General features: G+C 39.3%; 1 protein-coding gene across 1 annotated transcript; it reads left to right on the plus strand.

Moving 5' to 3' along the window:
- Positions 1 to 448: 448 nt before the first annotated feature.
- LOC1275129 (osteocalcin 2) lies at positions 449 to 13892 on the plus strand. Its single transcript, XM_558285.4, has 3 exons — positions 449 to 1303; positions 8016 to 8157; positions 9816 to 13892. The coding sequence occupies exons 1-3, from the start codon at positions 1260 to 1262 to the stop codon at positions 10494 to 10496; spliced, it is 867 nt and encodes a 288-aa protein (XP_558285.3). The 5' UTR covers positions 449 to 1259; the 3' UTR covers positions 10497 to 13892.
- The last annotated feature ends 4838 nt before the right edge of the window (positions 13893 to 18730 follow it).

Here is an 18730-nt window from a genome sequence, read left to right on the forward strand (position 1 = left end):
TTTTTACCAGACAGCTTATTCACGAATTTTGCACACACTTCCACGCTTGCCTGAAATCAACCAATCAGAGGCCGCCATACGATCAGCCGATCCGTTGAATGAGACAGTGAACCCCCAGGCATGTTGATGCAAGACAGAGAAGCACTGAAAGGCTTGACAGTTTAGTGAGCGCGTGTGTGTGTTGTACAGTGCATAGCGTATGTTTTAGAAGTATCGTTTTTCGGTGTTTCATGACGCGATAAGAATCTAAGTGAACGCTAATTAAAAGCTAATCAAAAATTAACCGAAAAATTTATTCAAAACTAATACATTAAAAGCTTATTATGATTTTTTTTTAAATGTTCATGCATTATTTTAAATAACTGCCAAAGTTCTTCGGCGCAGTAGTCTTAACAGCACGCACGGCACTGTAGGGCTGAACAGCAGCGAAGCGTTTACTTTGCTTTGCAGTAACGTATTTCTCCCAATTGAAAGTCGCCCGTCGCGTCGCGTAGGTTGTGTGCCTGTCCGTGAGAGAAAACGCAAACGGTCCGCGCCTTTAGCAGGGAAGCGAAATTCATCCTAAAACGTACAAGTCCACCGCGAGGAAAAGTCTCCGTGCGCCTTATATAGTTATAAGGCGAAGGCTGTCGTCGTTGTTCCGTGATAGAAAATTTGGCAGCAGAATTTCGTTTTCCACACCTATTCATCGAGGTGTGTGCTTGTGTGTGTGTGCGTGTATGTGCGTTTGTCTGCAGTAGCGAGCGTGTGCAAATTTTGAAGTGTGTTATGAGCATTGGCAAGGCAGGAGCAGCGATAATTAGGAGCGTTGCACTTAAACAGAATATCAGAAATATCTTCTAGCAGCTTCCAAGTGTGTGTGTGTGTGTGTGTATGTGCGTGCCTGCTCGAAGAAAAGGGCGTACATCTCTGTGTTAAATCGAGAAAGCGGTATAGTAAAAGCCAGCAAGAGCGAGCGTTCAGCAAAGGCATATACAAAAATCGCCTCAATTCAACCACAGCTAGCAGGAAAACATCAGCTTTCGAAGCGAAACGGGGGGATAAAACCAATCATACATTCAAGTAGTTGCAAAACGAAGAGCTGCGAGCTGCGCTTTTGATACTCAAAAAGTGTGTGATTGTGTGAGAAAGTGCCGTACGTGAAGCGCTAAATTGAATTCGGAAAGGCAGGAGAAAGTTAATCATAATCCTGTGTTTTAAATTGTGAGCAACAATTTCCACAACACAAACATTTGTCCCGACAGCCAAGACAGGACGACATGAACGGATACACGGATCTGCCCACAAACATGGAAAACAGCCGGTAAGCTTTCAACACCATTGTATTCTAAAGCTGTGTTTTGGGGAAATCGTATCGTCTGCACCGTTGTGCACATCCTTCCTTGACTTTTGCTAGCAGACTTACTCGCTACGATTGATCGCAGTTGGCCATGGATCAATGTTTGGTATCTTCGATTCGATAGATCCGAGGATACACGGAGCTCGACATGTGTGCCTCCCGTTACTTAAGGTCAACACTTATGTACAACTGATCAAGGTAGTGCAAACGGATTGCAAACCCGTCCGCAAACACCAGTAATTGTGCAACTACGTTTTGTTTCAGTTCGTTGCAAATGGTATTTCGGATACACTTTATGCCTCAGTGATGGCCATGGGGTGGTGATATGGCAATGTATTTTTTTATGTGAGCTGTTTGAGTGCGGATAACACTCGATGCACATCAGTGTATGTAAGTTTGTTGGAAAGCAAATTAATGATGTTATTACAAAGAATATAACCATTTTTGTATGTGTCGGTCGGGGAATTTTTACAACGATGATTCAGAAGATGATTCAATAACGGGAAGCCCCTATCTTGCTAGTGCCTGAAAGTACTTATAAAGATCATGGGATGAGTTAGGAAACGGTATATGATATCGTATCATCAGATGAGATAACGCCCGGCTGGCGGTTTTGAAGTGTCAAAAATTGCCTCACCTTTGCCAGGGACGGAACAGTGCATGTGTGTGTGTGTGCGTTGGTAGCTGCAAAGGTTTTTCTGTACCCACTTGATGGTGGTGTGGTCTGGTGCATGCGCACTGGATACGTTGCACCGTTGCCGGATACGAACACATACAAAGATTGCTATGACGCTAGGTGTGTAAAAACCGCCTAACACCAATACAACCAACGCTATTGCTACACAGCCCGTTGCGTATTGGGGTTCCGCGTCGATCAGATGATTTTCTTCAGTCGCTTCGCACAGCCGACCGTCCGTCGGAAAATCAAGAGGATAAAGAAGAATAGATTACAAAACGTTGGGGCTACAAAAAAATATTGTGTGTGTAAAAGCCTTCTAGAAGCGGGTATCACGTGCATGTATCCTACTGCTTATGTGGTGGAGAAACGTTCCATTTTCCAAACGGAAACGGCTTCGCGCTGTATCGGCGCTTTTTTGTTCGCATCAATGTTATGGCACTGGAATGTTCCGCACTTTTTGGCTTCCCACAGGCTTTAGTGGAAATTGCCAGATTGCTTGCCCATGGCTTGAGTTACGCCGGACGCTCTCCTTGTGCAGGTGCTTCGTTTAATGGTATTCGCTGTAAAAAAAGGAGAGAAAAGAAGAATAAATAAACCCCTTTTATAACTTACCTGTCAACGCTGAGGTAATTGTCTGGTCGAACCGAGCGGTGCAATGGGAAGTGCGATAAGAGTGATTAGTGTCTGTGTAGCTATGGAGCATTACCAATTTACGAACTTGGGCAGTGTCCCAGATGGAATACGGGTGTGTGTGTGTGTCGTGTCAGAGATCCAACCGGCAAAACCAGTTTCGGAAATCATTTTTGATAACACTAAGTTGCTAAATCATCCGCTAATGAATCGATTCGTTTTTTAAGTCCTCTTGAAGCATAGCTTAGTTCTATTGATCGAAAGCGTGTTATATTTTGAGGCCAAGGAAACTCAATTGCACAATATAAAGTAAAAACAATAAACGTATTGACGATAGAATGACCAACAGAGCCAACACATCAAATGGACTGTGCACAACCGGCAGGTGCATTAATTATTCGATCACTGGGTCAAACTGCTCAAAGCATGCTCTTCGCTGTGGTTAAGTGATATTTTAATATGGCAAAACAAAGGCCAACCTTACCCTGGAGAGTTCGTATGCATAATTAATATTGTTTTGAAACTTTTTGCGTTTGAACGTTGGTGACCTGTTGTCATCAACCCGCAGGTTGAATAGTTTAAATTTAAATGCCTATTAAACCTCTGTTCCAATTCCGGTCTATGTAGATAACGCACGGTATGGAAATGAATAATCGATTCTTTGTGACCCAGGAGCGATATATTCGTTCCTTTTTCCATTACTGATATCTCTTTTTGTAAAACATTTACATCGTTACTGTGATATGAAAAACCTTCAATCCTTTTTTCAATTTTGTGCGCAATGAATAGTAGGAAATGATCTATGAAGGACGTCGGCAATATCGTCAGGCATCTTTATGATACAGTGGTTTATAAGGACCATCTGTCCTTGGAAGAATGGAACGACCCCTCCGGGAGAACATTGAAGAAACGGAAACTTGGATTGAAATAAATTGGAAACAACTTTTACTTCTCAACGCGAATGTGAAAACCTCACTACCCGGAATGCTTCTGTGGTGTGAAATAATCCCTCGCCGTTCTAGACTTTGTTGTTTGCAATGATATTTCAATATACCGGTTGTCTCCAAGGTACACCGAGGCTTTAGTCCGTAAATTGTTTATTTAGTAGGCTTTAAATAAAAAATACGTGTTTCCTTTTAAAAGTTACGATATTATTTCGCATTTGATATTTTTTCTGTCAAATCAGCAGAATTTGTACATTAAAACATCTGCTGAACTGTGCAAATCGTGTACTTTCTAATCCGTAAAGCTCGGAGACTGACTGCCTGCAATTTTATTTGAATCCAAGGTTTTTTTAAACATTTTTTTTTGATACACCTAGTCCTGGAACTAGGAACATTACGTGGATTATGGAGAATATGTTTTGTTTGTAAACAACCATTAAGCTGTTATGTCACCTCAGATTGCCCGCAATAATGCCTGAGACGAGCATTTTTTTTTCGTCACCTCATAGCATTTCGTTTCGCTAAGCATGTCGAGGACACTCCCGCCAGAGACGGGATGTCTAGAGCATCGAAAGTTGTCCGAAAGTTTCGCAAAAGTCACTGCACCGTAACCCGGTTACGTCCTGGGGTTTTGTTGTGCCGTTCCAAATTAGTGGGACTCGCAATACACCGATCTGTGGTGGTCAAAATGGTGGGATAGGTCTCACGACGACGACGACTCTTCGACGAGGCTGTTCTCGCCTGGCAGTTAAGATTTCAGTTTCCATCCATTGCCTGATCATTGGAGTATGGGTTGCGCTTGTGGCATTACACCCTCTTTTCGTTCCCAATTCCCCACCCAAGCGGTATTGACTGGTCAATCTTTTATGTAACCGCTTAGATACAGCCACACATGCATGCCGTGCAATGCCTTGATCACATGTTAGGCTGCGATGTATAGAGCGACGAGATAGTTGGCAGGATAGAGATGTATCATGATCAAAGATATGATAACCCATTGTTCATTGAATACAAAATTCTGTCTATGCAAAATGCCATAGCAGTAGTAGTAAATATAATAGGTTAGTAATGGTAGGGCAGTAACTAGTATGATGCGAAATGGCTTTCCTCATTAATGGTTAACGGAAAAAGCAATATCATCCTGGCACTTGATTTTCGACATCGAGGAGCATGCAAATGCCGCATGTTATCCTGTGTGTCATGGTTTTATTTTTGTGTGCATCGATGGCGTGTTTTCACGACTCGTGCCAGTGCCAATTCACCTGTCGAATGAATTCAGCACCGATTTAGTCAGTCCATGGCGGGCGTACGTCGTGTCGTACGACCTAGCAGGGCGGCGTCATAGCAGGCTGTAAGTTGTATAGTGGCGCACGTTCGTCGATCAGATCGCGTCTCGTTCATTCACAGTTAATTTTTGCCAAGGTCGACCGAGTGAACGTCGTTCCTTGCCGACGAGTGTGTGTGAGCGCGCGCGCGCAGCATACAAAGGTGGACCGGTCAGACCACTAGCTCTCTAGGGTACCACGAGAGGCGACGATGAAGCAATCATACGACCCGTCCTCACCCAAACCCAACATCGTCACTCCGAATAGAGCGGTTCCCCTGCTGCATTGCACTCTGTGTCTAAGCGAGATGGTGGGGAAAATCTTTGTAGCATTGCACCATAGTCTCTACGCCACCATCTGGACAATGCAGCCAGCCTGCCCAATACATTGAGTTGGGCGCGAACACTGGTGGTGGAAACTTTGTTTTGATCGTAAATGAAAGTGAGAGTGTCTTGACAAGTTGAGGGGATAAGATTGTACGAGAAAAGGTGTCCTGTCCTGACCAAATGCTGCTAGAGCGAAGGGATTTTAAATGTGTTTCTAGCTTCAGTATCGTCTCTAGCTTTGTACATGCATACAGCTAATGTGTTAGATGATAATTTAGCAATTAGCTTAATGTTGTTGAACCTTGCCACTAGCCTAGCATTGAATTTTGCTATTACTAATATAACCTTAAACATGTCTGCTGGTAGTGTGCCGTTATTTCGGAATAGGTGTTTGATATTCAAGACACTTCCCCAAATTATGTGTGCAGTATCGCGACATTCACTTGCACCTCGACCTTCCTTGTTTGGCGAACCGTGTGGCACACAGCCTTTGCTATCAAAAACAAAATAGCCTTCCCACCTGTCCCGCGATGATGATTAGGGTATGCTCGTGACTCTCATTTTTCCACCACTTAGTGTATTGCTCTGCCGGACCTTGAGACAGCGGCGAATGGAAGGGGCTGGTTTGTCCGTTAGGTAAAAGAAGGCACTGTTGGTCCTCCTCCAACGGTAACCGTCAAATTGTCACGACCTCAGCAGAAATGGTACGCACGGTACAGCACAAACGGCCTCAAAATTCGTAGAGCAGGCTCTCCTATGCGTGCTTTTGGTGAAGCCATTTCCTTGGAGGTAGGTAGCGCGACATGGTAATGGTTGGACTTTGGAATTTCATACTTTTGTGGTGAGTGTACTTGATTTTCGGTGGCGACACAATTGGACGATTGACCTCCAGCAAAACTGCGTGCCAGCGCGGCAAAGTTAGCCATTCCAGGGGAATAGGTACACTTTCATCGGGTACTTTGAATGCTACTTGTGCGGGTAGACAAGACAGGTGAAGGAACGATACAAGCAATAGCAATGCGACGTGTGTTTGCTGAGCAATTACCGTACGTTTGACTGTAAAACTGTATTTTTGTCACACACTACCAAAACCAGAGAAGGTCAATCGTGTTTCGATTCAATGTATTTGCAAAATATGATAATGCGCCAAGTTCAATTTTGAACTTGAACGAATAATTGTTCATACGTGTTAGGTACGTGCTCGTTATTCGAAGACAAAAAAAACTTATGGCATATGAATAGCTCTAAAACTGCATAATCCATGGTTTAAGGCAGGGGTCTCCAAACTACGGCACGCGGCCCGCATTTCTTAATTAATAGTTAATTATTGTGACTATTTTTAAAGAGAATGCAATTGCTGCTTTTCAGAGACGTAGACCAAGATTAAAAAATAGAAAGCTATAGAAGTTTTGTGTATTATATGTTAGTATTTTCTTATAAAGACGAAATTTAAACGTTTGCATTAGCTGCAGGCAACGGAAAAATGATCGTCAACACCATTATTTATGAACCAATGCGGCCCGCTTAATATAAAACAGTTCATATAAAACAGTTGGACAGTTCCTTATTTTCTATTTTCTATATATTTACGTGTTCTCACTGAAAATAGCAGCTCTGGCAAGTCGTACATGTGGTAGTTAGGCGTCGTTCCTGGTTGGTTATGCCATAGCAACTCGTTTAGTTACGTTCCAGGGTGCTGTGAATGCAATTGGCACATTGATTGGCTTACAAGATCATTCGGGTATCTACTAAAACATAAAGTAATTAATAAAATTGTATCTGGACATGGCAGGCCAAAGGCAAATTGGTTGTTCTTCATTGCTTGTTAGAAGTTTATCGATAACGATCTTTCACCTGCAATGATGATCTTGTTATTGAAGTACCCTTTAAGCAGGTTTTTGTTATCTTATTCGCTTGCATTGGATTCAAATGGATAGCAAAGTTTGCCAAATTATATTTTTTAAGGGCAGTTGTATGGTGTATCACCATTCCTTGCCAAGGACTGTATCCTCACTGTACGCTTAAAAAAAAGAACACATATGGTAACTACTTGTGCTACTTTTGAACTTGTTGGCAACTTCGTTGGATTTAGTGCAACAGTTCCACGAGTTTTGTTTTCGTTTTTTAATGTGTGCAAAATAAACACTATGAAGAATTAAAAACATTCTGAGGCTGGCAGTCGGTAAATTGTGCTGGAAACTGCAAAATTTGGCTGTACAATTTTTCAGATTAAAAACAAAAATAATGGCTGTAACTCTAGTTGTACAATATCAGCATTAATGACAGTATTTTGTTTAATATTGAGTTACATTATTCCTTACGTTATATGATTGTTTAGTATTATTTGTTGAATAAAATTATGCCTTTTTTACATAAATTTATTAAACATGTCGTACAAAGTTGGCTTATGATCCAGTTTTTATCGAAATAATCGGAAGGTCATGTTATGAAATGTGATAGCAAATAAATTGTTGTATTTCATGAAGCTCGAAAAAATAACTCATTAACCGCCTTTAAATAAAACTCGCTCGTCCAAGGACAAATGTTGTAGTTGATACGTCTTTATATCTTTATCATTCACTAGTACATATTTCATATTTTATGACATTAATTGCACCAATCACTCTTGAAATCAGACATGCCAAGTGTTGTTATTCTCACGTCCCATTGACTATATGCATAATGAATTTCCAATATAAATGAAGTAAATGTGGGCGATGCATGTAACACTTACGGTGTAGTACATATTTTTATTTTCTTGTTTCACTTTAGGAATTGCTTGCGACGAATCGCCCGCCACGATGACCAAGAATTCTCTAACCAAAGCATATTGAATGCGATGGAAACGTTTGTCAAGACTGTCAACATGATGGATGAAACGATATTGGTTCCCTGCAGATTGATGGATCGAAAGGTAAATTGAAAATCATTTAAATAGCTGTTATTGCTAAACTTTAATAAATAAATAAATAAATAAATAACGTCATTTATAACAGTGATCATCATGCATACAAATAAAATTGGATACCATTTTCAACAGTCTTGTAATGTGGTAGAAAACATGGCGATGAATAAAACGTTTGCAGAAAGTATGCTTGTGATGTCAGTAGCGATATGGTGTCCACCACCACAACAAGCAAGCAACTGTTCATGTGGCTCATATAGCGACTGTTTTGCTTCACGGGCCTTGGCGAGCCATTGCAGGTTTTTTGTTTTCCTTTGCCGGGGCTGTTCCGCGTGCAATTTTCACTTCTTAATGAAGCCACAGAGGCATTTTTGCAATCCACATCTACAACGCTCTTTTCAGCCAGCTTGGTTAATGTCGATTGTTGCATCAGCTTGATTGGCCCTTATGCATTGTATTTCCTTCCTCCTTTCACTCATTGTGATTTTTGTCTGTAGGTGTGCAATATAATATAAATAAAAAAATATAATTAATTTATAATATAATTGTGAAAGATTCAAGAGTTTGCATGGACGAAGGCGTTCGTGCAGATTAGGTAGAAGCAAAGAATGTTTAAGTTTAACTATTTATTAATTATTTAGCCTTGATGGCGGATATTGTATTAATAAATGAAATGAAATGAAATGAAATGAAATTAGTCAGAAGCATTTGGGAGGACACTTCTTATGACCAATGTTGTTCTTCAATGACGCCATCATAAGGAAAACTCACCTACAAGGAATAAAATTTGCTTAGTGGACTATTTTCCAGAAAGAAAAACAGTTAAAACACTTTGTGAACACCGATAAAACTTTCACAGCCGCAGTTATTAACCGCTTGTTGCATGGTTGAATGATTTCTCTTTTCTGTAGTTTATTGTTTATATTTATGCTACCGAAGAGCTTTTGTACTAAATGAGTTTTGACAAAACGAAAGTGAAACCTTTTCATATAGATGCATTGTGTTATTTTGTGCCATTAGTCCGTAGGTGCACATTGTAAGGTGTTGGCAAGATGCCGTGCAGGCATACTACAGACAATGATCATGCGCAGCTACATATGTAGCTGATCATGCGCAACATCAGTTTGAATTTCAGAAATGTCTTTCTTTTGTTAAGTGAAAGTCCTATAAAAGTTACCAACCTAACTGCATGCCCTTGCAAGGGTTAAGCCTCGTATATACCGAATTCCTCACATGCAAGTTTGACTATCCTGCGTTGGTTGGATAAACCAACAAGTCATTTTAGCTTATAGTTTAGCAAAAATAGTTCAGCTTATAGTATAGCAAACATTTGTGATAATAAGGCCCTTAATGGACTACCACTATGATTGATGCGCTAAACAAAAAAGAAGTTAACTAATAGAGTATTATGAATGTAAAAGGCCTGCTAATATCATCATCGTTTTTTTATGGATATGGTAAATAGAGAATCATCTTAGTTTTATATCGCCAGAAAATGCATTATAGATTAGAAAGACATAGTTGCTGGAAGAAATTTGGCCGGAAGAACCGTTTGAATAAAATATGCCCTACTCTAAATATAAATTTGAATTAAATACATTTTAAAATTGTATGCGTACAGCTGATTTTCAACCTTTACATATTTTTTCTATTTTCTATTTTCATAGGTTGGTGATGCTACGGACACGGTACCGGTTGCACCAAAAGCACAACACCATGGAGCACATCATGGAAAGAAATCAAACCGTACTTCGATACGCGAAGTCCTGAACACGGCGGAACTGTTTCAAATTTACAACATGTTGAAAATAGTCAAAGTAGATTTGCTTTGGGGACGCCAGGATGCGGAAGATAATATGGAAGAGTCGGTTGTTATGGGTTCGACGAAATCAACCTCGTCAAAGGTTAACAGCAATAACACAGACACCAATGTTACGAACAGCTCCGCCACAAGCAGCACTAGCAGTAACACAACCTCGGACGTGACCATGAACACCAATAACAGCACCGGATCCTCAGTGGCCGGAAGTGAAAAAGTAGAAGCAAACAGCAGCATCAGTCCTGCCACGACGACGGCGACATCGGTGAAGGGCCATATTCGACGCCCGAGCACGGTATCAGTAGCTTCCTCCAACTCGGCGAGTACGCTGAGCGATTCCGACAGTGAAACGTCGGCGGAAAACGACTCAGGTATCGAGTCGGAGGGCAATCAAGAGCAGGATCGTAGCGCTGAGCTTGCCAAACAGTTTCGCATGCATCTGATCGGGCTGTACCGGTCGCTTGAACAGATGAGTGAAGCAGCCAACTATTTGACGGCTCGGTACCAGAGCGATGTTGGGCCGGTTTAGACAGGGCCTTGCATTTTCTGTTCGGGTTTGTAGCAGATTGTCAGCTCACATCCAATATTGATAGTACACTATTAAGCGAGATTGTTGTTGGTTTCTCGTGACCAGAGATGAGGTTCACATTCCCGGCTGGATCATATTCTGTACATTTCTAAAGCAATCATCTGTGCTATTCAATTCAATGACCTCATAATAAGGAAAACTCACTTGCATTTGCTAAGAGGATCCATAAGCACGACGTGCAGTGTAATTGAACAGCAGATGTAAAATATCATCTTTTATGTAGGCAGAATGATCATATGTATCATGTGTAATGGATAAAGTGTGTGCGTGTAACAATGAAATTAAGATCTTGCAAATTGTTGACCAACCGGATATGATGATCTTTAGTGCCTGATCAGCAACAAAAGAAAGGAATGAGGTATGCAATATGTCACAAAACTGAGGTGATAGATTTGATGAATGTATGTTCGTTTTTTCGTATGTGTGCGATGTGTGTATGTGAGGGATTGGGTTAAGAAAGAGAAAGGACGTATGTTTGGTTCAGGTGGATTGGATCAGATAAATCGAAGTGAGAATTCAAAATCTGTCGATCAGTATCGGAAGTAAAAACAAAAATCACGAAAGCATATAAGTGCAATCCCAGTAATGCTGTTGCATAGGCAATGTTACTGCGTTTGCTAAATTTTTCTTCGAATCCTGTTTGATAGAGTTCATGTAGTGTTGTTTCTTTTCATAAACTACCATGTACCACACATGCGTGCTTTGGTGAAACAATCCTAAATAGCGATCTTCTCACGAAAAGGTTGCGTACTTGAGACTTTCTTTTCCAAGCTTTATGTATATTAAATTATTTATAGCTTCTGTAAATTGTTTCCTTTGTGGCAAAAGAGTTGATCATATTGGAAGTGCTAGATATTTGTGACCGGCGCTGATTTGTTTGGGTGCATGTTTTCGAATACGTCATTGAATACACATGCTTGGGTTGTGGGGACACATTGAGGTATAAGTTATCCTTCGAACTGCAACATACATCTGCAAAACGGATAGTAGGATAGTCTGACTTTATATGTAGAGGTTTGCATTATCAGGTACTATTTTAGGACGTTTTAGGATTTTCGCAGTGAAGTCATCAACGTCCTAGATAGTAAGATTGCCGAATGATTTGAATTGAATTCCTTGTATGTACAACAAACTCGAGAGTAAAGGAATAGTACTGCTCACATCCCACACTTATAGAAGCTGCAAAAAATGGAAGGTGTTAATTTGCAGATAATAATTTATTTATTCCGGCTTATTAAATTGCCTATCCCAGTTACAAAATACTCTTTTCCAATCACTATTCGGAATATAAAACAAATGTGATGGTCAATAAAATATGTATGATTTTTTTGTTCCAATATTCGATATACGAAAACGTCTAGAGCTTAGTACTGAGGAACCGAACTCCATACATGTTTTCCCGAGTCACTTTCCAATGTGAACAGAATTATTCGCCCCTCATGAGACTTGTTGCGAACAGCTATCACATGTTTTACATTAATCACAATTATCTCTTTTTCATTTATTCTACATGATTTTCAAACATCCGTAGTTCGAATTTCCATCGATTATTCACAGAGATTTGAACCCTGAAAGATTTGAAGCATATTTTCAAAATTAATGTTACCGTTACTTGCAAATTTATTTCAATTGCAAAGGAAATGTTGACTATAATGTGTTGAAATTCATGTGGAAGAAATAAAAGAAACTATTGTGATCGAAATAAAATAGGTGATAGCTGTTGGAACATATCTCATGCGCGACTAATAATGTTATAGAAACGAGACCCAACATTATTGGAAAGCCTGTAAGAGCGGTCAGAATATTGCAAAAACCCTTAAAATGGATTTGTTCGTAAAGTGAACCATAAAGACAGAACTCTACTCACGTAGCAAACCAGGCAGCCCCAAGCCCCCCGTCTTTCATCGGTCCAGCATTTGATACACGAAAGCATTTAACAAGTGAGACAAAATTTAAATTGTGTAACAAAAACCGAGCGCTCAGTGTACGCTAAAACACCTCAGGATTTGTTTGCACCTTTCATATGCTTGTGCGTCATGCATAGATGATCGATCGTTAGTGTAGTTTTCATTAATCCAAATAATTCATTATAGTTTTATTCGTCTGTTTGTCTCTTCGCTATCCGTATGATGGTAGAATTGAGAAAGTTCACCATAAATACGTGTCACCGGAGACATTCAGTAAAGGTGATTTAATCCATAGAATTAAACTATAATATGTTTGTTTGAATTTGGTCGTTGGGTCAAATCGGGATATGGTTAAGTGAAGCATAGATATGCGGTGATGAGCTATTTACTGAGACAATGTTTCTGAAGGGGAGTTTTCCAAGGTTTCAAATGTGTGTTATGCTAATTGGATTTTTTTCTTCTGCAAAATGCTTGATGTGTTTCGCTGACTGGGAAGGTATGCTTTTGATGACGATGGAAGTATTCGATTTTCAATTGATTGTTTTTACGCCCGTTTTGAAGAGAAGTTAGGTATACGTGTGCTTTCTGCGATTCACGGTTGCGCTAAACGGCATACTGTAATATTACACAAGCGTTTATCCGAGGAAAGAAATTGTTTCTTTCCATTCGTGGCTTAAAGTAGCGCCAAAAAGATAAGAAATCATTCCGTTAAGAATTATTAAAGAAAACAATACGTTTAGAGCACAACAAAAATAATTGAACAGAACCAATGAACTAAAAAGAAAAATATTAAAAAAGCAATGTATTAAATTGTTTACATTTGATGAATTGGGACAAAACTAAAGGGAAAGACCGTGATAAGATGGTGATAAGGGGGAAAAAAGTTAGAAAATGGATAACACAGCAATGTAAAGAAAGGGACAGAAGCGAGCAAATAAATTTGAATCATCTTAGTGCAAAACAACATTATCAAAAGCTAGGTAGTGTTCGTGGCTGAGATGGCACAACTGTAGAGCGACATATTATCTTTAAAATCAATATCTTGTAGGCTTGTAATTTTTGCCTAAATTGCCTTCAATTGGTTCAGGTTCGTTCGTTGCCAGAAGAATGGGCTTTGAGTCCGGCTTTTATATGGAAGAAAACTTCTCGGGCAACGTTAAAACAAGCATGTATCGCAAGAGCAAAAAAACTGATGAACACAAAACCACAATTGGCTGAAAAGAGTGTTAAGGTAATCGAACGTAAATTCCAAGCAAAGCAAACGACTGCAAACCGATGTTATTGACAGCGCGATCACGATGATCACAAAACGCCGACAATGTAAGTCAAATCGTGTAAAGATTGTTAGTCTATCTTAATGAAAAAATGTAGACTAGTGAAAAGAATCTGAAATGAAATGGAAAAATAAAACGTGACATAGTGAAACATATATATGAATGGCCTTATCTCTGTGTATATATTCGAATTACCCGTGTGCAAGAAGAAAGTTTAATGTGTTACATTGATCTGTATTGATTGATTTTTGGAGATAAGTATCACATTGGAAACATCCCAATATAAAACTAGTTGAAGAGAAACATATTTAGTGTGCTAATATATGAGATTTAGATTTGAGTTTAAAACAAACTGAAAGAAACTGTCTGTCCGGAATAATAGTTATTTTTCAAATATGAGTACGGTATGTTCCCAAGTTACGCAGTTATTTGCAGTAAAGCGAGTTTTTCAAAAATTTATAGTTTTTTTGAGAAAGCTGCACTTGTGCATTATAAAATACAAAATGAATTGTCTTTTCATTTCAATATTACATTGAATTGAAGAAAACAAACTAAATATTTTTTTAAATGAGCTCAGGTACGTAACGAATTTGATAACAACATGGATTTACTAAATAGTTTTTAGTGGTACATCATTATTTTATATAAACTTACAACATCAATTAAAACTACTCGCATTAGCTGACATTGCTTGCCATTGTTTATTTGGAAATTATTAACCGCGTAACTGGCGAACTGACTGCAAGTGCATTAAATTGTAGTAAAGATTAAAAAAATCGGTGGCGTGTACAGTGATTTTTTTTATATGTTCTGGCTCCTTTTTTTTCTTCTACTACTTGGCGTAACGTCCTATGCGGACATTTCATTTCATTTCATTTCATTTATTAATTTCAATATGTCTGCCTCTGGGGTTGAACATATAATTGCTTAAAACTTAGTTAGCCCTATTGGTACTAAACTAACTGTAACTAACTAAACTAAGGGGAAATAGAAAAGGATATAACAGAATGGAAATCCATAGTGAAAGGAAAATAAGCAGCGGATAAGAAGAAAATATTTAAAACAAAAAAGAAATTAAGAATAACAGAGACATAATTAGAAAGAATAACAAAGAGCCGGAACATAAAATTAGAAATTAAAATCGCGGTAATGTTCATTGAATTGACACAAACAAATTAGCCACGGGTCGTTAATGCCAAACGCTGTATTGCGGAAAGGTATTTCAAGAGCCGTCCGATTTCTTAAACACCTGGAAGGAACATACCAACTAAGTTGGGAAATCAAGTCTGGAGCATCTATATTCCCTCGTAACAAATTGCTGATAAATGACACACATGCTTTAGTTCGTCTAGATTCGAGGGTGTCGAGATTGAACAATATGCAACGATCACTGTATGACGGTAATGCGGTGGTAGAATTTCCAAAGAGGCGACGATATAAGCACCTAGTGAAGCACTTTTGCACGCCTTCGAGTTTGTTATTCCAACCTGCCCTGTTAGTACAGAAGACAACAGAAGCATACTCAACAACAGGGCGCACTAGGGAACAATACAATGCCTTAAGGCACCTCAAATCGGTGAAGCCCGACGTCATGCGAAAAATAAGGCCAAGGTTTGAATAAGCTTTACCGAAGACCAATTCAAGGTGACTATCGAATGATAGCCTTTCGTCTAACATAACACCTAAATCGCGAACACATGACACCCTGTTGATAACAGTGTTATTAAGAACATAATCGTGAATAAGAGGGGAATGACGACGACAAAAAGAGATCACGCTACATTTACTAGGACAGAGCTCTAAGAAGTTTGACGCACACCATGAAGAGAGGGAGTTAAGAAGATATTGGAGTACGCTGCAATCATCCTCTTGCATCACTGGAACAAATACTTTAATGTCATTTGCATATAGAAGGAGGTTAGGAGATGGTAGAATAAAACTAATGTCATTTATGAATAACAGAAACAAGAGGGGACTTAGTACACTTCCTTGAGGGACACCAGAAGAATTGGAAAACGGTAAAGAAAAGGACGATCCGTAGCTTACATGAAGATTTCTATTAGAGAGGTAAGACCCAATCCAGTGAACGAAAGACGTAGATAAGCCTAATTTAGAGAGCTTCATCAACAATAGTTTATGAGATACTCTATCAAAAGCAGATTTAATATCAGTATACACTGTATCAACTTGGTAACCTGTATCCAAGTACTGGAACAATTTGGATATGAATGACTTAAGGCTAAAGGTAGTGGAACGTTTTGCTAGCCACTACAGACTTTCGAGACTTAATCAGTACCACGCAGCCGGATAGCCAGTCTTTGCGTGATTTTAACAAAAAAAAAAAACTAAACAACACCTAACACAGGGATCGTTCAATGTTTGCTTACAGGGGATAGTAAGGGGTTTCGTTGTTATTAGGATTATTTTAGCTTCGCTACACTAGTGAGAAGGAATAAGTTTAGCAAAAGATAATGAGCAGCTGGGTCAAGGAATACCAGCAAAACTGTATCCAAATGTACGATATGCACCGATCTCATTGAGATGGTGTAGATGGAGCAGTGTGTAGTGACAGTAGTACATGGTTGGTAGGTGAAAAGTGGTTTGTTGTTGTTGAATGCACCGAGCACTACAAGTGCGTGCAGGTGCGTATAACCGTTGGTGGTGTGACCATTGGCCTGGTTAAGTGGCATCGCATTCTAGGTAGGGTAAAACAGATCGTACAAATAGTGTGTGGCAGTGTGTGTGTGTGTGTGTGTGTGTCAGAATACCATACCAATACATGGGGATACTGTGGTCTGCTTGGTTGAGTGTTACTTAGCGTCCTTTGCTACATGAGCGAGGCGGAATGCACTGCTGCAAATGAGTATTGGCAAGACGAAACCCGTTTTGCGTGCCACTGCGTTGCATACTACACCGTGCGTTCGATGCATTGTGGTAGTAATCGGGTAAGATGCCAAAGCAAAGGTTAAATGTCATGTTGGCTGCTTCGTGGCAACTACGTTGGGACGTTGGTGTCTTGTTTAAATGTGCATTTGTAATTGAGAATCGGAGCGGGTTAAGATTATGGGCATTTTAAAATAATTAAAAAAAACAGTATTTGCGGAAGTGTATTTTCTTTTCGATTTTACGTGCGATCGTGCTGGTTACAGGTTACTGGCTTACTAATTCTTTTTTAGGAATTATATGGAAATCTTCACCGATTGGACTTGTAGGAGCGGGTGCGTTTATTTTAACCAAACCGCGGGACATTGTGGCTTGATTAATTGGTAAGTAATAAAATAAATTATTTATATTCGCAATGTATTTTACATATATTGTATTGTTTATATCATGGATGGGTTTTGGTAATGTGGTTATCAATAGGCATCAATGAGGGAAAGTATCGATAGTGGTTATTCTTCTTTTTCTTCTTTTGGCTGAACAACCGTTGTCGGTCAAGGCCTGCCTGTACCACTTGTGGGGTTTGGCTTTCAGTGACTTTTGGATAACCCCCCATAGCAGGATAGTCAGTCCTACGTATGGCGGCACGGTCTAGTTGGGGCTTGAACCCATGACTGGCATGTTCTTAAGTCGTACGAGCTGACGACTGTACCATGAGACCGGCTTAGTGGTTATATGGTTGGTGTCTATGCTACTACGAAATGTTTTCTTATCTTGTATGAAGCGATTAAAAGTTAAAAATGTTTAACCCCACTACAATCATTTCATGATATAGCATTTTTCGAATTAAGACTTCATATGAAACGTACTATTTAAAATATCAGAATAAATGACTGCTAGTAAATGAAACTCGTTCCATTTTAATACAATTATCATGGACAAAAATCAGATTTTTTTAGTAAGTATTAGTGGAGGGACATACGATTCATTTCAAGCCCCAACCCGGAGTCTGGTGCGAGCTAGCCGGAATCGATTCCGACCTATGGGTGTAGCAGGTGCGCTAGGTCGGAGTCGGAATCAAATCTGAACCGCTGGTGTCACGAGTTCGGGTCAACCCGAATGATGAGTAGGTGCGAGAAAGCATAGGCGACTCCGACCCGTTGGAGCAGCGAGTTCGGTTATTGAACCTACTATGATCCGACCCCCCTCGAACTCGCTGCAACAACGGGTGCATAGTTTTTTTTCCTTTCATAGATTTTTCCCTTCATAGATAAGGATGAAATTATATTAATATATGTTGTATTTATTACTTTTCAATTAATAACGTGTATGTGATTTAATATACAAGAACTTGACCAAATAATTCGATCAGGTGCCACTATGTCCAATCATCTTCATTGACTTGATCCATGTTTATAGTCTACTTTACGTGCGTGTATATCAAATCTATGGTGCTTTTGTAATGTTTGGATATAATGGTATATGTTTGGTAAAAAAAAGAAATTAATTAAATAAATGTATTTTATACGTTTGTACTCTGAAGGTCTGTACTTCAAAATGGTAAGGTTAAAAATGTATAGTTTTTTATTTAAGTTTAAGTATCTCGTACTGTATTTATCTACAATGAAGTTAGTTTTTCGATTTTTTATACAGATGCTCACTATGCATTGGTAGAATCATTAAGTTAAGTTGATCATTAAGGGCCATTTACCTTGGCGGTCCTACGGTTGATGCATTAAATAACAAGCATACAAAGATACTCATGTCACATCGATATATTAACCAAAAAAGCTATAATTATCTTAATTCATCAAATCAAAATCACGATTAGCTCTTCGTAGCTGCTACTACTAATAACTACAGTGGCGGTAACCTAAAGCCAGGCACCTCATATTTTCACCTATTATTTGACTTTGCGGCACCCTGTGACAGTTCTCTAGACAACTTATCGGATTTTTTTTAAACCCATCAGTGAGGACACTCTTCAGCTATGTGCTTGCAAAATATCAGACCGATATCGTTTAAAATCTGAGAACACTATGCATAAATGTGATAAAAGGTATGAAATTTATACGGTCCACTGAAAGTCGGCCAGTCTTCATTTCGTAGCAAA

The sequence above is a fragment of the Anopheles gambiae genome, chromosome 2 (genome assembly GCF_943734735.2).
Source record: "Anopheles gambiae chromosome 2, idAnoGambNW_F1_1, whole genome shotgun sequence".
Lineage (NCBI taxonomy): Eukaryota > Metazoa > Arthropoda > Insecta > Diptera > Culicidae > Anopheles > Anopheles gambiae.